This window comes from Malaclemys terrapin, chromosome 8, assembly GCF_027887155.1.
Source record: "Malaclemys terrapin pileata isolate rMalTer1 chromosome 8, rMalTer1.hap1, whole genome shotgun sequence".
In the NCBI taxonomy this organism is placed as follows: domain Eukaryota; kingdom Metazoa; phylum Chordata; order Testudines; family Emydidae; genus Malaclemys; species Malaclemys terrapin.
The window spans coordinates 41,589,941-41,612,042 of record NC_071512.1 but is presented as its reverse complement, the minus strand read 5'-3'; the positions used below and the strand labels follow the sequence as shown (position 1 = coordinate 41,612,042).

Below are 22,102 nucleotides of genomic sequence, written 5' to 3'. Positions count from 1 at the left end.
TGACACCTTTCGGTGAACATTTTCTTGTGCAAAGCATGTGATAATTGGGCCTGCAAATTTACCCTAACTGTGAGCTCAACTATAAAGAGTTTGTGAAAGTTCATAAAATGAACTCAAGGACTGTGTTACTACCATGCTCGGTACACAACAAGTGTGGGACTGAAAATTTAAAAAAACAAAATTGGTGTGTTGGATAATAGGCCTAATTATTTTGTCCACCAATGAGGGGATGGACTGTTCCACTGACAATTCCCTTTTGGAGTCCCTAAAAAGAGAGACTTTTGGGGAGAAAAATTGGCTACTTGTGCGAGCTGCATCATCATGACTGCCAGCCTCACCATCTCCTAGGACTCCAAGACTTAATCCTAATCCTGAGAGATGTCCTGACCAGACCAGACCAGAGAGAGGGACCCAGATGACACCACCTCCTTTATGAGCCCCAGCTGAATCCCAACCACTACCTAAGATGAAACAGGATCGGATTGTAACATCTCTAGCCAATCTCAACTAACGTCTCTTTTCCCCAGAAGGACAGTTCCTACTTTGATCCCATCTAAGAGACTGTCCAAGATTTTTTTTCCTTCTAAAGCTCTCTCCAGCTAAAGGGAAAAAGAGCAAGAGATATTAAAACAAAAGCCTTACTTAATACTTCACGTTTCAAATGCTTTAACTGTTTTTTCTTCTTTTCTTTATCTTTAATAAAAGGTCAAAAAGATTTTAAATGGTGTGTTTGCTACAGTACTAAGCTTGGTGAGCTCTCTGTATACATAAGCATAGCCACACTAGGCCAGAACAATATTCTATCTAGTCTAACAGCCTGTCTTCTGACAATGGACACTGCTAGATGCTTCAGAGGGAGCAAATAGAACACAGCAATCTATTAACTGCCGTCCAGTTCCAGCATCTGGCAGTCAAAGATTTAGAGACACACAGAGCATGTCCCTGATCATCTTGGGTAATAGCCATTGATGGATCTATCCTCATGAACTTCTCTCAATCTTTTTTGAACCCACACTTTTGACCTTCACAACATCCTCTGGTAATTAGTTCCACAGGTTGACTCTGCTTGTGGGAAGAAGTATTTCACTATGTTTTAAACCTGCTGCTTATTAATTTAATCAGGTGTCCCCTGGTTCTTGTGTTATGTGATGGGATAAATAGCACATCCTTATTCACTTTCACCACGCCATTCATGATTTTACAGACCTTTATCATATCCCGCTCGGACATCTCTTTTCTAAGCTGAACAGTCCCACTCTTTTTAGTCTCTCCTCAAATGGACGCTGGTCCATAGTTCTATTCATTTTTGCTGCCCTCCGCTATACTTTTTCGAATTCTCATATATCCTTTTTGAGATGGGGTGACCAGCACTGCACGCAATATTCAAGGTGTGGATGTACCTGGAATTTATATAGTGTATTATGATATTTTCTGTCTTATTATCTATCCTTTCCTAATGGTTCCTAACATTGTTAGCTTTTTTTTTATGGTTGTTGCACACTGAGCAGATGTTTTCAGAAAACTATCCAGAATTACTCTGAACCCTGAACCTTGTTTAACACTGTTTAATATTGGACAGTGACTTGGTTATGTTAACACCTTTACCTCATATATTCCATTTAAATTAATACAACAAGCAATGATACATGTACCAACTGTGTGGTCAAAATAAGCAGATCACTCTTACCAGACTGGTGTGCAGCATTGGAAGTGAGCTTTTTATCTTTCTGACTTCCAGATCTCTTGCTGTACAGAGAGACAGGAGACATCTCGGAGCTGGTGCTGAAGTCCAAGTCTTCCTGTTGACAAAGAATATATAAAACAAATGACAAATCCTTCTCAGAACAGAAGAACGTGCTTACAAAAGCACTCAAATGCTGTCTGGATACTGCTTTCAGATCTGTGCTACTGACCACAAATCTAATATTCCACTTTTCCTCTATTAATTATTTGTACTCCAATAGTGCGCAAAGGCCCCAATCAAGATCTAGCCCCATTATGCTAGGGGTTCTATATATACATGAGATACACCTGAGGATTCTGAAGGCTAAGACAGATGATGGATGAGAGAGTGATGAAGAGACTTGCCCAAGTCACCAAGCATCTCAGTGACCAGGAACAGAACCCAGGTCTCCTGAGTCCAAGTCCAAGGCCACTGGACCATATGTACGTAGTACTCCCAAGTACAGATTTCCCTGTGACTTCAATGGGAGCAGGCCCTATACAGCTCTCCAAAGTACAGAGCTCCCATGTCGAGAGAGCAGAACACAGGAATCAGAATGATAGAATCTAGAGATCAAAAGATCAGTGAGTCCGTCCATCTCCTTGTTAACACAGGATTTAGTCTCCCTATAGAATACGAATAATATCCAACTGATAATTGAAACAAAGAGTCATTCAAGCTGGGCCTGAATTAAGTTGATCTGAAAAGCTGTTTCTCATTACCGAAGAAACCAAATCACAATGAATAGCTGCTTTAAAAAAGACAAAACAAAACAAAAAATTAGTCTCTTAACATCCTCCAACCTCTCAAATGAGGCACATACTGGCACAGTGTGCAGCCAGCATGCCTCATTGATATGGCTAAGATTTAGTCATGGGTATTTTTAGTAAAAGTCATGGATAGGTCACAGATATTAAACAAAAATTTGCAGCTCCTGACCTGTCCATGACTTCTACTATAAATACCCCGGACTAAATCTTAGGTGTTCTGGGGACTTCGGAGGCACCGTTGCTCTGGAGGGAGGCCTCTGGTGTGATGCTACTACAGCTGGGGGAGGGAGGAGGTGTCCCTGGATCACAGCTACTGCAGCTTGGGGGGCCAAGCGGGGGGTTGGCCCGGGGCTGCCCCAGAAGCAAAAGGTGTGGCTGGCCCTGGGGTCAGCCACTGCAGAAGTCACGGAGGTCACAGAATCTGTGACTTCCATAACAGATTCGCAGCCTTACTCATTGGCAGCAAAGCAAATAATTCACATTGATGCTCTTCAGATGCCATAGGCACCCAAACACTTCAATGCATAGCTCATCGTCCTAGCCTTATGGTAACACTTGTTTAAAGGATTAGGACCTAGCTACCTCAAAGACCACTTTATCCACTACCTTTCCCGTGTTGCACTGACTACTTGTAAATTCCTGGATGGAATTCAGACAGTCGCTTGTAATCTTGAAAGCCCTAAGGGTATGTCTATACTACCTACCGGATCGGCAGGCAGCGATCGATCCAGCGGGGGTCAATTTATTGCATCTAGTCTAGACACAATAAATTGACCCCGAGTGCTCTACTGTCGACTCCTGTACTCCACTGCCACGAGAGGCGCAGGCAGAGTCGACGGGGGAGTGGCAGCAGTCGACTCACCGCAGTGAAGACACCACAGTGAGTAGATCTAAGTACGTCGACTTCCGCTACGTTATTCATGTAGCTGAAGCTGCATAACTTAGGGGTAGGAGGGATAGCTCAGTGGTTTGAGCATTGGCCTGCTAAACCCAGGGTTGTGAGTTCAATCCTTAAGGGGGGGGGCCACTTAAGGATCTGGGGCAAAATCAGTACTTGGTCCTGCTAGTGAAGGCAGGGGGCTGGACTCAATGACCTTTCAAGGTCCCTTCCAGTTCTAGGAGATAGATATCTCCATTAATTAATTTTTTGATTTAGATTGATTCCCCCCACCCCCACCCAGTGTAGACCAGGCCTTAACGATTTGAGGCCTAATTGCTTGAGAGACTGCCTTTCTCCTCATGTCATGCTGGTACAGTTGCAATCAGCAGAGGTACCCAAGCTGCAGCTCCATCATTAAGTGAAAGGAAGCAGTTGGCAGGAGTCCTCCATAAAGGCCTCTCAATTCCCTTCAGTCTGCCAGACCCTCAATTTAACTTTGCTTTTAATGTGAAGGCTCATCCCTCTCCTCCCCAAATGCCCAGAAGCTGGTTTATGGGCTGGGGAGTTTTATGTGGACTCAGGATGTTTGTACACAGAGGGAAAAACAAGCTGCTGTGATATTTATATGGATTTTTTAATTTTAAAATAAATTAGTTATTGCAAGGACACGCAGGGCATGAGTTTGAATGATTTATAAAAAAAACACACACAAAAAAAATGTCCTTCAGTAATTACACCTCTACCCCGATATAACGTGACCCGATATAACATGAATTCGGGTATAACGCAGTGAAGCAGAGCTACGGCGGGGCGGGGCTGCACGCTCCAGTGGATCAAAGCAAGTTCGATATAATGCGGTTTCACCTATAACACAGTAAGACTTTTTGGCTCCCAGGGACAGCGTTATATCGGGGTAGAGGTGTATCCACATTGGCATTATGCTACTGGATAGACCCGAGTATCAGGCACAGACAACACTCTTGTCTGTGGCCCTGAAAGTCTCCAAACTTACCTCAATGGTGATGGTGTTCAGTTCTTTTTGTGTTGCACTTAAATACAGTGGAACTAAATGAAGTTTAGAAACAAGAGCACCTCTCCTTCCATCTGTAGGACTGGGGAGAAAGGAGGCAGCAGCTGTTGGAGGGGCAAGCCTACAGTGAGTGTTGTCGGTTTCAAGACAGGCAGTTGTACACATGCACAGCATAGTGTAAGGTCTGAGGCCTTTTGATGCAGCCATATTAGGAGAGCAGCAGCCATGAGCCAAGAAACAGAAAGTAACATCCTCACATTTCTTCTAAATTATATCAAAACAGTGTAATATCAGAATGTTAAGAAGGCACCCCTCCTAATAGTACCTACCATCACCATATAAGCAAGGAATCTCTTAAGATGTTTAAAGAAAACTTTGCTTGATGGTATTCTGTCTGGCAAGGAATCACTGATTGTAAAATCTATACTTCTACTGTTTTGCCTTTATGGCCCCTACTTCTCTACTGTTTATATGAATGGTATCTATCTGGTTCTTTGATTGTTTCGGTCTCCTGCATAACTAATTTTGTAAGATTTAAATCAGCTAAGGTGGTGGGGTATGATTGGTTAAAGAATTGTTTCACAATATGTTAGGATTGGTCAGAGTTATTTTGTAATATTTTAGTGAAATGAGTGGTTACAGTATAGCTAAGCAGGACTCGAGTTTCACTATAAACTCGGGTCCAAGAAGGAGTCCAGCTGGGAAAAGAATAAGAAGAAGGAAAGACCTGGAAGAAGAACAACTCACCTCTTAAGATACAACCTAAGATCAGAGCTGCTAAGAATCCTCTGCACGACAGTGACGTGCAGCAACCACAACCCAGACAAGATTAACCTTGCCTGGCCAACAGGGAAAGTCCACCTGCATGATCAGGATTGGTGAGCTTTGAATGCTTAGCGTGTGTATTCTGCTTGGTAATTGTTAATAAATAGAGGATAAGGATATTACTGTGTAAGGCTCTTTCACTGGTAAAAGGTCCTGCAAACCTGTAGAAGATTATGCCTTGAGCCCTACGAATTGGGTAAGGATGGGCCTGAGCCCTAGGAACTGGGTAAGAGTAGGTGCCTTTCGCCCAGAGCCTTAGGAACAGGGAAAGGGTGGGGGTGCCTAAATCAAATGGATTACGCCTTGAGCCCTAGGAACTGGATAAAGGTGGATGCCCTAGAATGTGCGTGTAACAACAGGACACATCTACATGCTTCCACACCCCGTGCTGTGTACATATATCCCCGTTTGTTTGGGTCACCCACAGTGTCAAGGAAAGAAAACACTTTATACAGGAGAATGTCAGAAGAAAAGTCAGTGTTTCAGGTGTAGGTAAAACAAATTGCTTTCATTTATATTGTGAAATTGAGCAGAATTTAAGCTTAGATTGCTCCTTTCATTTGTATTTTCTATATGAATCTAGGGAGCAAGGGTGGCTTCCCTCCGAACCTGAGGGTAAAGAGCCACTCTCTCAGCCTAAGTGGGCAGGGCCAGGCCAAGCTTACTCAACCCCCCGGAAGGGGAGGGGTGGAACAGGAAGTACAAAGGGCAGGACCCTTAGCCCAGTCAGGGCAGCGCCAGGAAGGGAGGCAGACGCAGATGGCTGGCTGTTTCCTTCAGACCCTGCTGCCGTGCCTGGGGAGGTCCTGGACCAGGAGAAACCTGACCTGAAGGAAGGACTGGGGCTACCAGAACAGCCTGCCGCCGAGTACCCGGAGGAACTGGAGGAGCCTGACGCAGAGGGGGAGCTGGAGCTGCCAGCAGCGGAGTACCCGGATGAGCCGGAGGGACTCGCTCGAGCAACTGGGTAGGAAGGAGCCCAGGGACAGAACTGCACAGTGCGGAGAGTCTATTTGGTCAGTGTGTTGTGGAAGGACCCCCACTGACCCAATGGCAGGACCCTTGCCCCGCCACTGTCAGGGCCCTGGGCTGGAACTCGGTGGAGTTGGGTAGGCCTGCGTTCCACTACCCCGGCCAGCCCGCCTCGGCTAGGGACTCTTGCCGGTGCTCCCCTGGCTGAGGGGCGTGCTAGGGACTCTTGCCAGTGCCCCTCCCTCCACTAATTCCCTAGTGACAGATGGCATGACTCAGGCTGGCCAGTGAGGCAGTAGCTCCCCACCATCCCCTAGCGGCTCGGTGGGCCAACCGACACAGGTCACAATGAACCATAAGTCAGTTCATGCAACATAACTGCACAAACATAAGGCACCAAGACTTTACTACTTACAGGTACATGCTGCCCTGAAGAGTCTGATAATGGTGAAGGGACTGAACAAATTGAAGTGGCTGGCGACTGAGGCTCTTCCTTCAAGTTTTCATCTGCAAGAGAGCGGTAAGTAGACTTTCACAGTGCACAAACTTCTAACAGTAGGAGTTTAGCTCATGCAAGAAACATGCTGTTCTATTCCAAACATTAACTTCTGGAGTAAACCACACAAGTGAATGTAGTAAGACTACAGCAACTAAACAATCTGAGACTTGTAGGGGAGACCAAAACAGGAGCCATGTCCCATCCCAGGAAAATCAATGAAGTGATCTCTGTATACAAAAAAGCCTACTCCAGCAAGCAGTACCACTGAAGTCAATATCCCTAGTAGTCACTCTTTTAAGATAATCATAGCTGAAACACGTGGCATGTAATTACCTATACAAGTATGGCTTGTCACATCCCAAGGGCCTGAATCCCAAGACATCAAGTCCAAATCAAAGTCGAGGTTATAAAGACTGTTTTCCTGTAGATGATAATTCAGCAAAAATAAGTTAGAGATGCAAAACAGAAAGTACTATATATTGCAACCACCAAGCACTACAGCTCTTAAGAAGGCAAAAGGATTTAGTCACCTCAATTTGCATGTTTCTGGTGGCATGGCAAGGCTACAAATATATATGAGAAGCCCTGAGAGAGGAGAGCTCTCACTTAGATTTCACAAGGCACAGTTTCCAACTAAACAGACTTAAGCTGGGGAGTTATTTGTGGCTTTAGTTCAAACCTAACCCTGACCTGAGTAAAGGGAAGTGAGAGTAAATATCATTACTACAATTATTTGTACTCCAGTAATGCCTTATTAGTAATTATTTCTATTGCAGTAGTGTCTAGGGCATGGGTGGGCAAACTACAGCCCGGGAGTCAGATCCGGTCCTTCATACGTTTTAATCCGGCCCTCGAGCTCCTGCCGGGGAACGGGATCTAGGGCTTGCCCTGCTCCGTGCATGCTGTGGCTCTGCACGGCTCCCGGAAGCAGCAGCATGTCCCCCCTCCGGCTCCTACGCGTAGGGGCAGTCAGGGGGCTCTATATGCTGCCCCCATCCCAAACACTGGCTCTGCAGATCCCGTTGGCCAGGAACCGCAGCCAATGGGAGCTGCAGGGGCAGCACTTGCGGACGGGGCAGCATGCAGAGCTGCCTGGCCGCGCCTCTGCATAGGAGTCAGAGGAGGGACATGCTGCTGCTTCCAGGAGCTGCTTAAGGTAAGCGCCACCTGGAGCCTGCACCCCTGACCCCCTCCAGCACCCCAACCTCCTGTCCTAGCCCTGATCCCCCTCCTGCCCTCTGAGCCCCTCGGTCCCAGCCCAGAGCACCCTCCTGCACCCCCAAACCTTCATCCCCACCCCACAGCCCTCCTCTCCTCCTGCACCCCAAACCCCAATTTTGTGAGCATGTATGGTGGGCCATACAATTTCCATACCCAGATGTGGCCCTCGGGCCAAAAAGTTTGCCCACCCTGGTCTAGGGGGCCTAGGCAATACACCAAGTACTATACAAACATGTAACAAATAACTCCTTCTTAATTATTTTTTGTAAGCTGTCACTATGGGGAGGGGGGGGGCGTTGCATTTTATTTCTCATCTTTAGAGTAAACTGATCTCTTCAATTCTGGGTACATGTCGTCAGGCCCCTCCCCCTCGTTCAGAGCAATGGCAGACAATCGATTCGCGCCTTTTTACCTGGGTTACCTGTGCAGACAACATACCACCGCAAGCATGGAGCCCACTCAGCTCAGCTCAGCTCACCGTCACCATATGTCATCTGGGTGCCGGTAGACGTGGTACTGCATTGCTACACAGCAGCAGCTAATTGCCTTTTGGCAGTAGACGGTGCAGTATGACTGGTAGCCGTCGTCGTCGTATTCCTCAGTGAGTTCGGTCAGAGGCACCTGGGCAGACATGTTTTGTCTCCTGGAGACTCAGTCCTGCCAGCAGTCCTATTGAACCGTCTTGACGATGAAGGCTAGCAGTCGTAGTACAGCATCTTCTGCCAAGCACCCAGAAGATGCCGATGGCTATCAGTCATGCTGCACCGTCTGCTGCCAGCTTAAGATGTAAAAAATAGATGGACTAGATTTGTTCTGTATTCATTTGCTTCCCCGTCCCTCCGTGAAATCAACGGCCTGCTAAACCCAGGGTTTTGAGTTCAATCTTTGGGGGGGCCATTCTGTGTGACAGTTGTTTGTGTTTCTCCCTGATGCACAGCCACCTTTGTTGATTTTAATTCCCTGTAAGCCATGTCGTCACTCGCCCCTCCCTCCCTCTGTTAGACAATAGTTTCGAGCCTTTTTTCAGCCCAGACGCCATAGCGCTGGGATCATGGAGCCCGCTCAGATCATCGCGGCAATTATGAGCACTATGAACACCACGCGCATTGTCCTGGAGTATACGCAGAGCCAGAACATGCCAAAGAAAAACCAGGCGAGGAGGCGATTGCAGTGCGGTGATGACAGTGATGAGGAAATTGACATGGACATAGACCTCTCACAAGGCACAGGCCCCAGCAATGTGCAAATCATGGTGTTACTGGGGCAGGTTCATGGCGTGGAACGCCAATTCTGGGCCCGGGAAACAAGCACAGACTGGTGGGACCGCATCGTGTTGCAGGTGTGGGACGATTCCCAGTGACTGCGAAACTTTTGCATGCGTAAGGGCACTTTCATGGAATTTTGTGACTTGCTTTCCCATGCCCAGAAGCACCAGAATACCAGGATGAGAGCAGCCCTCACAGTTGAGAAGCGAGTGGCGACAGCCCTGTGGAAGCTTGCAACGCCAGACAGCTACCGGTCAGTCGGGAATCAATTTGGAGTGGGCAAATCTAACGTGGGGGCTGCTGTGATCCAAGTAGCCAACGCAAGCAAAGACCTGCTGATATCAAGGGTAGTGACTCTGGGAAACGTGCAGGTCATAGTGGATGGCTTTGCTGGAATGTGCTTCCCAAACTGTGGTGGGGCAATAGACAGAACCCATATCCCTATCTTGTCACCGGAGCACCAAGTCACCGAGTACAAAAACTGCAAGGGGTACTTTTCAATGCTGCTGCAAGCCCTGGTGGATCACAAGGGACGTTTCACTAACATCAATTTGGGATGGCTGGGAAAGGTACATGATGCTCACGTCTTCAGGAACTCTGGTCTGTTTCAAAAGCTGGAGGAAGGGACTTTCTTCCCGGACCAGAAAATAACCGTTGGGGATGTTGAAATGCCTATCGTTATCCTTGGGGACCCAGCCTACCCCTTAATGCCATGGCTCATGAAGCCGTACATAGGCAGCCTGGACAATAGTCAGGACCTGTTCAACTATAGGCTGAGCAAGTGCCGAATGGTGGTGGAATGTGCATTTGGACGTTTAAAAGCGCACTGGCGCAGCTTACTGACTCGGATACAACTCAGCAAAACTAATATCCCCATTGTTATTGCTGCTTGCTGTGCGCTCCACAATATCTGTGAGAGTAAGTGGGAGACATTTATGGCGTGGTGGGAGGTTGAGGCAAATCATGTGGCCGCTGATTATGCGCAGCCAGACACCAGGGCGGTTAGAAAAGTACAGCAGGGCATGGTGCGCATCAGTGAAGCTTTGAAAACCAGTTTTGTGACTGGCCAGGCTACGGTGTGAAACTTCTGTTTGTTTCTCCTTGATGAACTCTTCGCCACACACCCCCGCCCTGGTTCACTCTACTTCCCTGTAAACTAACCACCCTCCCCTCCCCGCTTCGAGCACCGCTTGCAGAGGCAATAAAGTCATTGTTACTTCTCATTCATGCATTCTTTATTAATTCATCACACAACTAGAGGGATAACTGCCAAGATAGCCCAGGAGGGATGGGGGAGGAGAGAAGGAAAAGGACACACTGCAGTTTAAAACTTTAACACTTATTGAAGGCCAGCCTTGGGCAATCATCTGGGGTGAAGTGACTGGGTGGCCGGAGGCCCCCCCACTGCGTTCTTGGGCATCTGGGTGAGGAGGCTATGGAACTTGGGGAGGAGGGCTGTTGGTTACACAGGGGCTGTAGCGGCGGTCTCTGCTCCTGCTGCCTTTCCTGCAGCTCAACCATACGCTGGAGCATATCAGTTGGATGCTCCAGCAGCCGGAGCATTGACTCTTGCCTTCTGTCTGCAAGCTGATGCCACCTATCCTCTTCAGCCCGCCACTTGCTCTCTTCAGCCCGCGATTCAGCCCGCCACCTCTCCTCTCGTTCATATTGTGCTTTTTTGCACTCTGACATTGACTGCCTCCACGCATTCTGCTGTGCTCTGTCAGCGTGGGAGGACATCTGGAGCTCCGTGAACATATCATCCCGAGTCCGCCGTTTTCTCCTTCTAATCTTCGCTAGCCTCTGTGAAGGAGAAACATTTGCAGCTGGTGGAGGAGATGGGAGAGGTGGTTAAAAAAGATATTTTAGAGAACAATGGGTACACTCTTTCACGTTAAATTTTGCTGTTCACATTACTCAGCACATGTGCTTTCATTACAAGGTCACATTTTTCCTCTTATATTGAGGGCCTGCCAGTTTGGTGTGAGAGATCCCTCACGCAGTGCCAGGCAACAGAATTTGGCTTGCAGGCAGCCATGGTAAGCCACAGTCTTTTGGCTTTTTTAATCTTCATAACATGTGGGAATGGTTTCAAACAGTAGCGCCCTCATTTCCCATACCAAGCACCCATTGGGTTGGCCATTTAAAATGGGTTTGCAATGTAAAAGGAGGGGCTGCAGTTTCCGGGTTAACATGCAGCACAAACCCAACTACCCGCCCCCCCACACCCACCCAATTCTCTGGGATGATCACTTCACCTCTTCCCCCACACCGCGTGGCTAACAGCGGGGAACATTTCTGTTCAGCCGAGCAGGAATGGGCACCTCTGAATGTCCCCTTAATAAAATCACCCCATTTCAACCAGGTGACTGTGAATAATATCACTCTCTTGAGGATAACAAAGAGAGATAAGGAATGGATGTTGTCTGCATGCCAGCAAACAGCGGGACCATACTCTGCCATGCTTTGTTTTGCAATGATTCCAGACTACGTGCTACTGGCCTGGCATGGTAAAGTGTCCTACCATGGCGGACGGGATAAGGCAGCCCTCCCCAGAAACCTTTTGCAAAGGCTTTGGGAGTACATGAAGGAGAGTTTTCTGGAGATGTCCCTGGAGGATTTCCGCTCCATCCCCATACACGTTAACAGACTTTTCCAGTAGCTGTACTGGCCGCGATTGCCAGGGCAAATTAATCATTAAACACGCTTGCTTTTAAACCATGTGTAATATTTACAAAGGTACACTCACCAGAGGTCCCTTGTGTGCCCTCAGGGTCTGGGAGCACGCCTTGGGTGAGTTCGGGGGTTACTGGTTCCAGGTCCAGGGTGATAAACATATCCTGGCTGTTGGGGAAACCGGTTTCTCCGCTTCCTTGCTGTGAGCTATCTTCCTCGTACCCCGAACCCGCTTCCCTGTTGCGTGATTCTCCATTGATGGAGTCAAAGCACACAGTTGGGGTAGTGGTGGCTGCACCCCCTAGCATGGCATACAGCTCCGCGTAGAAGCGGCATGTTTGCGGCTCTGCCCCAGAACTTCCGTTTGCCTCTCTGGCTTTGTGGTAGGCTTGCCTTAGCTCCTTAATTTTCACCCGGCACTGCTGTGCATCCCTGTTATGGCCTCTGTCCTTCATGGCCTTTGAGACTTTTTCTAATATTTTGCCATTTCGTTTACTGCTACGGAGTTCAGCTAGCACTGATTCGTCTCCCCATATGGCGAGCAGATCCCGTACCTCCCGTTCTGTCCATGCTGGAGCTCTTTTGCGATCCTGGGACTCCATCATGGTTACCTGTGCTGATGAGCTCTGCGTGGTCACCTGTGCTCTCCACGCTGGGCAAACAGGAAATGAAATTCAAAAGTTTGCGGGGCTTTTCCTGTCTACCTGGTCAGTGCATCTGAGTTGAGAGTGCTGTCCAGAGCAGTCACAATGAAGCACTGTGGGATAGCTCCCAGAGGCCAATAACGTCGAATTCCATCCACACTACCCCAAATCCAACCCGCAAAGGCCAATTTTAGCGCTAATCCCCTCGTCGGAGGTGGAGTAAAGAAACCAGTTTAAAGGGCCCTTTAAGTCGAAAGAAAGGGCTTTGTCGTGTGGACGTGTCCAGGCTTAATTTGATTTAACGCTGCTAAATCCGACCTAAACTTGTAGAGTAGACCAGGCCTTAGAGAAGTACCCTAGCTGGAGCCTTCCAATGCAGTAGCTGGTCAAAACGTCTGTATGTATCTGCAGCTGGGTGTGTCTCTACCTGCATGTGTGCTGGTGAAAGTGCAGGCTGGAGCCTGGATAGAGCTTGGCAGCTTGTCACAGAAGTACAGTGTAAACGGGAGCCCAGGCTGGTGGGACAGGGCTCAGTGGTACCCCAGTTCCAGGTGGCAACCCGGAGGGAACCTGTCACAGTGGTGCAGCGAGCAGGGTCATATGCACAGCTTGTTACTCTGAGTGAGATTGGCACTTCATACACTGGTGGTGATTTTAAGTGAGATTTAAGTGTCCTGGCTAGAGATCAGTCAAAGAGGTTACCAGTTTGTTATTTTCTCTTTGCTTATTTCGGGCAAGGGAAGTAAGGACAGGAAAGCAGGAAAATGAGTGAAAGTAAAACTAGTAAGAAGCTGGAACTATACAGATTGCAGGCAGAAGAGAAGAAGAAAGAACACAAAAGACATATGGAATTTAAGCAAATGGCAATTAATGAGCCAGAAGCTGAACACCGAAGAACCATAGAAGCAGAGAATGCCAGGCAAGAAGCTGCACACCAAAGGGCCCTAGAACTGCAAGCCAAAGAAATGGAGGCAAAAGAAAGGAAGAGAAAGCATCAACTGAACTTGATAGAGAAGCAGAACAAGAACCCCCACGCACCAGAGAGCTCCACCTCTTCAAAATCCACAAATGGTAATGGTTGTGTCCTGCATGCAGCAAGACAGGGGACATGGCTGAATATTTCATCACCTTTGAGAGGCTATGTGTACTCCATGAAATTCCTGAAGACCAAAAGATGCCCACTTTGATTGCAAAGTTGTCTGGGAGAGCTCTGGATATGTTCAATAAGATTCCAATTAGAGATGCTTCAGATTATAGTAAATTCAAGGATATGGTTTTAAAACCATTACAGATTACATTTGAAACATATAGAGTAAAATTTAGAAGCCTTAAGAGGGGGGGCTGGGATGAGTAATGTGGCATATGTAAACCAGATGAAAGATTTGATGGATAAGTGGATAAGGGGTGTAGTAGGAAGAGGGCCTGAAACATAAGCCCATGTATCAGAGGCCTGAAGCTTGAGCTAAAGTAGTCAAAACTTTGCTGATATAAAGCAAAGTTAAGTTGTAAGCAAGAGGCAGGCCCTGCTCACAGAAATATTAGAAATAAATCACAGGCAGAGGGGTTAAAACCTGGGGGGGAAGCAGGGTTTCCATTTTAGCTCAGGAAAGAGGGTGGATGGGAGGCTGGACGTTCACCTCCCCAAATCCATTCCCCTAGTCCTTGTCCTAAATCTTCTGTAAAAACAGAAGAGCCCGGAAGGTGCTATCATTGTAATTCCACTGAGCCCCTGAGGAATAAATCCCGTGTTGGGTGGGAAAAGGCAGCAAGCAACTCATAGGAATGCTGCTACCCAGAGCACAGAGGCACCTCAGGCAATTGCCACTTATTATACAAGGTTTGTAAAAATAGCCTCTGCCCAGCCAGGCAGTAAGCACATAAAGGCTGTCAAAATTAATGGCAAGGAACACCTTGGGTGGAGGGACACAGGTGCAGAAATTTCTGTGGTTAGGAGAAGCATTGTTCAGGAAAATGACATTCTGCCGGGACAGATGGCAGAGCTTTTGTTAGTAGGAGGTCACAAAATCCTTGTGCCTTTGGCTAAAGTGCACATAGAAACTGAGGATTTGAAAGCTGAATTGACTGTGGCAGCAGTATCTACTAACCCATCACAATTGTTACTGGGGAATGATTTTTTCAATGTAGCTCGGGCAGTCTGCAGCAAGGAGGAATACCGTGCTGAAACCCCAGAAGAGAAAGATAAAGTCCCAGAAACTGCTGAAGGAATGGGAGAGCATCTCTTTAATGCCTCTGCAGCAGTGGAAAACAGTATGCTACCAGGGGTGGGGGTGGTTGAGACCAGCTCCTGCTGCCCAGTGGCTAAAGACAGCCTTTCCTCTAGCAGGAAGGGGAGCATATTACCTGTCAGTGAGAAGACTGTCCAGGTTGCTGGCTGCCAGCAGGTTGCAGCTAGGCAAGGGGCAGACCTCACTCTAGGGTGCATAGGAAGATGCATCCTAGAGGGAAGCCCAGAGAAGGGTGATGGAATCGTAGAGAACACTGAGGTGGGTGAGGGTTCCATGGACTCTGTAGCTGGAGGTAAACCCAATTCAAAGAGGGAGGAGGGTGTAGTGCTTGCCAGAGAAAGGATTGTTCTGTTAGCTGTGAGACCTTCACAGCTGAACAGGGGACAGCTCCCACTCTAAAGCGCACAGAGGTGTGTCTTAGGCCTTGTCTACACTACAAAGTTTAGTCAACAAAAGTGATGTCGACACTCAAAAATTGATATAACATTCAGAATGTCATGTTCACACTCACTCCCTCTGTTGACAGAGTGCGTCCACAGTGGGATTGTGGCACATCTTGGGACTGGGCCCAATGTCCTGTGATGCATTGTTTTCTGTCCCAGCACTCCATGGGCTTCCGGCTTTCTTTCACTGCATTTTTGCAACAGCCCTTCTTTGCTGTGCACCTGTGTGAGAAGGGATGGATTCCACACTGGTCTCGTGTACTGTTAACTGTCATGAAGACATCGTGGATGGCAGTGCAGTTAATTGTGAACTTCCTAAATGAAGAAGACTCGCAGGCACATGACATGTTGCGTGAAATGGATAGGAGCAACTTTAGATTGCTTTTGGCATTCACAGAACTGCTACATAAGGTTGATTGTTGCTTTTGAGCTCAGGAAACAAGCAATGAATGGTGGGATCGTATCGTCATGCAGGCGTGAGATGAAGAGCAGTGGTTATCCAGAACTTTTGGATGCAGAAAGTCACCTTTCTGGAACTGTGTGTAGCACTCGCCTGGCAAGGATACCAGAATGAGTGTCCTCTATTGATAGAGAAGCATGTGGCAATTGCTGTGTGGAAACTGGCAACTCCAGACTGCTACCAGTCAGTCACGAATCAATTTGGAGTGGGGAAGCTGACCGGTGGGGCTGCGTTAATGCAAGTGTGAAGGGCAATATATCACATCCTGCTACAAAGGACCGTGACTCTGGGAAATGTGCATGAAATAGTTGACAGCTTTGCAGAAATGGGTTTCCCTAACTGTGGAAGGGCAATTTTGGCACCAGACCACCTTGCGACGGAGTACATCAATAGAAAGGGGTACTTCTCCATGGTGTTGTAGGCGCCTGTGGATCACCGTGGGCATTTCACGGACATCAACACAAGGTGGTCTGAGAACATGTATGATGCACACGTCTTCAGGAACACCAGCCTGTACAGAAAGCTATAAGCAGGGACTTTCTTTCCAAACCAGAAGATTACAGTGGGGGATGTTGAAATGCCCATAGTGATCCTGGGAGACCTGGCGTACCCCTTACAGCCATGGCTCATGAAACCTTACACAGGACACCTGGACAGCAGTAAGGAGTGGTTCAACAACAGGCTATGTAGGTGCTGGATGACAGTTGAACGTGCCTTTGGAAGATTAAAGGTGCGCTGGTGATACCTTTATGGCAGGTTAGACCTTAATGAGGATAATATTCCCGTGGTCATAGCCGTGTGCTGTACGTTGCATCATCTTTGTGAAGCTACGGGTGAAAGGTTTGCTCAGGGGTGGAGTGTTGAGGCAGACTGCTTGACTACTGATTTTGAGCAGCCAGATACCAGGGCTCTCAGAGGAGCCCAGAGCAGGCAATTTGAATCAGGGAGGCTTTGAGGCAACACTTTGAAAATGAGAACCATTAACGTATATCTCCGTGTTTGGTGCTTTAGTGTTACATTACATGTAGTTTTCCTAGGAAGCAGTAGTGATATTTGGGGCCTTATATTCCAGTAAGCAAATGATTAAAATATCTGTGCATGTACTGGTAGTGCCTGCAATCTCAATTTGTAGGAAACAAAGATGAGTTACCCTTCAAAAACTTTGCTTTTATTGCACAAGAAATAACAAACACAAACACACAAAGATGCTTGGTGGGAAAGGAGGAACCAGGAAAGGGCAGACTTTAACAGCTGTGTATAGGTTCAGCTATCATTGTGAAAGTTGTCCGAGAGGGTGGAGTGAAGGGGAAACTGAGAAGTCCCGGAAAGTGGAAAGGAACGTGCGAGTGGAGTTGGGGGGGGGGGGAGGAGCATGTGAAAAGAGTTCTGAATGTGCTGCAGGAGAGGGCAGGCATAGATCTGCTCAGTCTGCAGCATGATTAAGGACTTCAGCATCCACATTTGCTCCTCCATTACTTTAATCATCTGCTCAATTGCATCCTTAACAAACTCTTGATTCTTTTTTCTGTCCTGCTATTCGGCTTCCCAGAACTCCTTGCGTTCCCTTTTCTCTATATTGGAGCAGTGCATTACCTCCCAGAACATGTCTTCTTTGCTGCATCTTGGGCACTTTTTTTATCTGGTGGAGAAGCTTGGCTGGGATGTGTGGGGTGTTCCTGAAGGCCACATCTGCCGAAGCACAAGGGACAATGAACAGAAGCGGGATTGTTAAATTCACACACAGCACTGAAACATTTCACTTAAATGCACCTTTTGAAACATTGCCATCACTTTCTCACTGACCCTTGGCAGGCACACATCTCTTCAAACACCCAAAGCATGGTGAGTGGTGGCGGGCGGGGTGCTTCACATGGGGAAAAGAGCACACACTCTAGAAGAGTCGTGGTGCAGCATGCTAGGGAAAAAATTCTCCCACACTTTTCCACAGGCGAGGGTCATTCTAGCAGATATCTCACTGCTAAGGGTAAGCAGGGAAACAAGGGCACATCTACTCCATGCTTGTAGTTTCTGCCCTGCTCCCTATGCTGCTCACCTATGTGATGCTTTGCTCCCTGCACAACTGGTTGCCAAATGGCACAGGAAAGTTTCCTACAATGTGGGAAGGAATAAAGTTGCTCTGCCACGGAATCTTCGGCAGAGGATTACAGAGTACCTCGAGGAAACTTTCCTGGAGAATTCTGGTGAGATCTTGGCATGCATCAACACCCTGTTCTGCCGTACGATTAGCTACACAGGGAAATGTCTGTCTCTCACAGAAACAGCCAGCCTTCCACATTTCTATACCCCAAACCCACCTCTGCACTACACAAACCACAATCATTTACCAGGCATCTCCTCTCCTGCTTCTTGCTTGCTGGAGAGCAACAGCTGAGACTGGTAAAATACCTCTAGAGTGGAGAAAAGTTCCTGGATGCCTGCCCCACTCGGCGACCCCACCGGGAGCTGCACATCATTGTCTAACTCCACCTCTTCATCAATAACTTCATCCTCCATGTTAGGTCCTCTTTCCGTCACCTCCAGGCCCGCCGAAGTATCCATGGGGCTCTTGATGGTGGAGGTGGGGTCGTCACCAAGGATGGCGTCCAGCTCCTTATAGAACCAGCAGGTCTTAGGTGAAGCACCGGAGTGACAGTTTGCCTCCGTTGCCTTATGGCACGCCTGCCTCAGCTCCTTTATCCTCACTCTGCACTGCAGCGTGCTCCGATTTTAACCCTTTTCACACAAGCCTTGAGACATATGGCTGTAGGTATCCCAATTCCTACGGCTCAAGAGCAGCTGTGACTGCACAGCCTCTTCTCCCCCTATACTGATCAGATCCAACAGCTCCGCACTTGTCCAAGTGGGAGAGCGTTTGGTGCAATAACCCACCATGGTCACCTGGGAAAATGCGATGAGACCTCTCCATGCCAAGCCAGCAGGAAATTGAATTTCAAAAATTCCTGGGGCTTCTAAGGGGGAGGGGCAGATGGTTGTTTACCTAGCTGCAGGGCAGTGGAGTTCAGACTGCTGACCATAGCGATCACGATGGGCATTGTGGGACACCTCCTGGAAGCCAATTAAAGCAACGAAATCAAGCGTGATATCTACATTGGCACTTTGTCGAGAAAAATTTAGAGGGAAAAGACGCACGTCTCTCGTTGGGGTGGTTGCATTTTGTCGCCAAAACCAGGCATTTTTCCTGATAAAAGTCACATTGCAGTGTATACGCATTCACTATTTGGTCGACAAAAGGCAGTTTCTGTCAACAAAACTTGGTAGCATAGACAAGGCCTTAGAAAGGGGCCCAGAGAAGGAAGCTGAGAAGGAATTTGGGGCAGTACAGGAATGTCTCTTCACTGATTACAGGGGAGGGTTTGCCCAGGACAGATTTGCTGGGTCGGCATCTGGACTTCCAGGCACCCAACCTGGGGCTCAGGTTTTAAGAGGGAACTGTGTAACTGACCTCTAGGAGGGGAGCAGTCATACAACTGATCTCTTGGGGACACAGAAGGGGTGACAGAGGCTATCCCAATCCAGGCCCCACTTTTGCGCCCCCCATCTTTAAAATCTTCAGAATATCAGCAATGATTTAATATCTTCCAAGTCACTGACATAAAATATTAAATTGCATTATGTCAGGAACCAATCCCTGTGGGATGTGTAGAAACACATGCATTTGATGATGATTCCTTATTAAACAATTATGTTTTGAGATCTCATTTAGACAGTTTTTAATCCATTTAATATGTGGTTTATTGAACTTGTATGATACTAATTTCCTCTTCAAAGTATAATGCTGTATTTAAGTCAAATGATTTACAGAAATCACATCATATTAGGTCACAGTTACCTTTGCTGACCAGACTTGTAATCTCATAAAACAGTATCAAGTTCATTTGACAGGAATTATTTTCCACATAACCATGTTGGCTGGCATTAAGTATACTACTATCCTTCAGGTTCTATAGGGAGAAAGTCAAGCACGCATCATTTCATAACTTCGTCCAGGATCAGTGTCAGGCTAGCAGGCCTGTAATTACCATCTTCTTTACACTTTTTGCCTATTAATATAACACTAGCTTTCTTCCAGTCATCTGGAACTTCCCCCGTATTCCAAGATTTAATAAATCAAATATAATCTGTGCTATTATTTTCCACTATCCATATATTCTGTATCTCTGTATTCGTTTCTGAACCTTTGAAATAAATATTTTAACCATTTTCATATATATATATATATGCGCCGTTTTCTACTGCTGTTTATCAAATTGTTCGACTGCATAGAATGTCTTTTTCTCTTGTTAAAAAGATACCTTAGGACATTCTATACAAAAAACTATGTTAAAAGAATGTTAACATTATAATACATGCAGAATATCGAGGATAAAAATAAACATTAAACAAGTGCCTTTTTTCTTTTCTGTCATTCAGTCTGTACACTGAATGAAACAAGGGGCCCGTGAAAATAAGAATAGTCTACCACATAATTAGAAATTGCATAGCAATGCATTCACACAAAGGGACACAGGTACCATTCACTTTGGCATCTTCTAACTTTTGAGTTCTTCACTTTGCAAACTTAACATAGTGTTTTGTACCTGAAAGGGGCTGTTACCCCTGCTCTGCTCCTGAGGCTCTGTTTAGGCAACAAATTATTAGACAATCAAATGCACATACTAAAAGCTACTCACATAAATCTTATTATCCACATCCAGCTGTATTTCATCTGTGTCAACCAGGTCACTGAGCTCATCAAAGAGGGCAGACTCTAAAGGCAAAGCAAACGAAGTGGTACATCAGCATATCCTAAAAGTTAAAAATGGGAGTTTCAAAGGAGCTGAATGGGGAAATTCAATGGGATTCAATGTTAGACTGGAATTTTCAGCCTAAAAAGTTAGGGTAAGGCAGTGTTTGTACTACAGTACTGTACTAGTCACAGGAGAATGGCAGATCAGATGTTCATATTGTAAACCTCACCATGCAGACTCTGTGGATATTAAGGCCCCAATTCAGCAAACACGTCAAGGAGTAAGCTTACACACCCAGGCAGTTCCATCAGTGTCACACGCAAAGTGTTTGCAGGACTGGGACAGGGGTTCATAGGATCTCACAACGAGTCCACATGTCTAAAACACCTCACAGGCACCCTTAACTCTGCCCGCGCCACTCCACCCGGATCCCAACTCCAGGCAACACGACTAGCCACGCGGCCCTGTCAGCGCCCAGCAAGCCCAGGCTCGGAGACTTGCCTGAGAGGCCCAGTGGCCGCGCGTGGAACGAGAGGCAGCCAGGCCTCTCGCCAGGAGTCCGCGCTGCCTGCCCAACGCTCCGGGGTGGGAGCAGCCAGACCCGGCAGCGGGGACACAGCTAGGCTTGCGCCCCTCCCCGCCAATGCCCCTCATAGCTCCCGCCCCACCCGCTCAGGAGGACGCTCCGCGCCTGGCTCACCCCAGTCGGGTCCGACCCCGGGTGCCAGCAGCCCCGGCTCTACGGTGCTCTGTTCAACCTTCCCCGCCGCCATCTCCCTTCCGTCCTAAACACACGTCTCCTAACTCAGCGCAATGCACCGCCCTGCTACGATGGCCGGGAGAGGACACGGGGCCCGGCGGGGCGGGGCGGGGCCAGCGCCCTGTCTCTGAGCCAGCTGGGACAGTGTCACCCGCAGGAGCGCTCTGGGCCCGGCGCGCCTCAGGTAGCTGGGGACAAACACTCGTAGGGCGGGCAACGCTGCATGTGCCCAATGGGGCGGGGGTTCTCGCGGGTCCGGCTTCAGCTGCCCAATGGGGTGGGGTCTGGGATCCAGGTTCAGGTGACCCATGGGGCAGGGGCTCAGGGGGAGTTCGGGTTCGGCAGTAGGGCCATTTCGGGGGGGGGCAGCCGTGATTCCAAAGGCTACTTGGGCACCTGAAAACTCTTATCTTTTTGCAGATAACTTAGATACAGTGTTCCTGTCAGATAATAATTTCTAATTCCTATATAAAGAAAAAATTAAATAAATATTAGACCCACTCAGCTCTAATGCTAACTGTCAAGCTATTAAAAAAATTGCACTGTTAAACAATAATAGAATACCATTTATATAAATATTTTAGGATGGAGCTATCGGGGAAAATGGGGTTGGTATGAATTGTATTAAAAGGTTCCAAACTCTGTGTCATAATCCACAGACTTCCATACCACAGGCTCTTCAGTCTCACCTACTGAACTAGAGGCTAAAGGCAAGGCTCCCTTTTCCCCATTATTATGATATAATCTAGGACTTGCTAAGCCTTGTGACAGTTGCATTTGCTTTCTGTAACCAGGGGTAAGCACAGCTGTCCGAGCTGCTCCCTGGAGAGGAAGCACACCATAGGCACCAACTTTCCCCAGTGCCGGTGGGTGCACATGCCCTCCCCCACCCCGACCTGGCCCCGCCACGACTCCACCCTTTCCCAGCCCCTGCCCCACC

The 22,102-nt window shown here is 47.6% G+C and overlaps 2 protein-coding genes across 5 annotated transcripts in view; both read right to left on the bottom strand.

Moving 5' to 3' along the window:
• ATF6 (activating transcription factor 6) overlaps positions 1 to 21,331 on the bottom strand; it is a 357,024-nt gene extending 335,693 nt beyond the window's left edge. For 3 of the 4 annotated variants that reach the window (XM_054036662.1, XM_054036663.1, XM_054036665.1), the window contains exons 1-5: positions 21,103 to 21,331; positions 20,346 to 20,422; positions 7,033 to 7,120; positions 6,616 to 6,707; positions 1,688 to 1,799 (exon numbers count right to left, since the gene is read on the bottom strand). In XM_054036662.1, coding sequence (XP_053892637.1) covers positions 1,688 to 1,799; positions 6,616 to 6,707; positions 7,033 to 7,120; positions 20,346 to 20,422; positions 21,103 to 21,175 — 442 coding nt within the window. In that variant the 5' untranslated portion in view covers positions 21,176 to 21,331. Of the gene's footprint in view, positions 1 to 1,687; positions 1,800 to 6,615; positions 6,708 to 7,032; positions 7,121 to 20,345; positions 20,461 to 21,102 lie in introns of all 4 variants that reach the window. The other variant, XM_054036664.1, reaches the window with a different exon arrangement.
• Positions 10,408 to 14,414, bottom strand: LOC128841558 (uncharacterized). Its single transcript, XM_054036667.1, has 2 exons — positions 11,935 to 14,414; positions 10,408 to 11,011 (listed from the first exon to the last, which is right to left on the bottom strand). Exons 1-2 carry the CDS (start codon positions 12,464 to 12,466, stop codon positions 10,518 to 10,520), a joined length of 1,026 nt encoding a protein of 341 aa, XP_053892642.1. The 5' UTR covers positions 12,467 to 14,414; the 3' UTR covers positions 10,408 to 10,517.
• Positions 21,332 to 22,102: the final 771 nt, after the last annotated feature.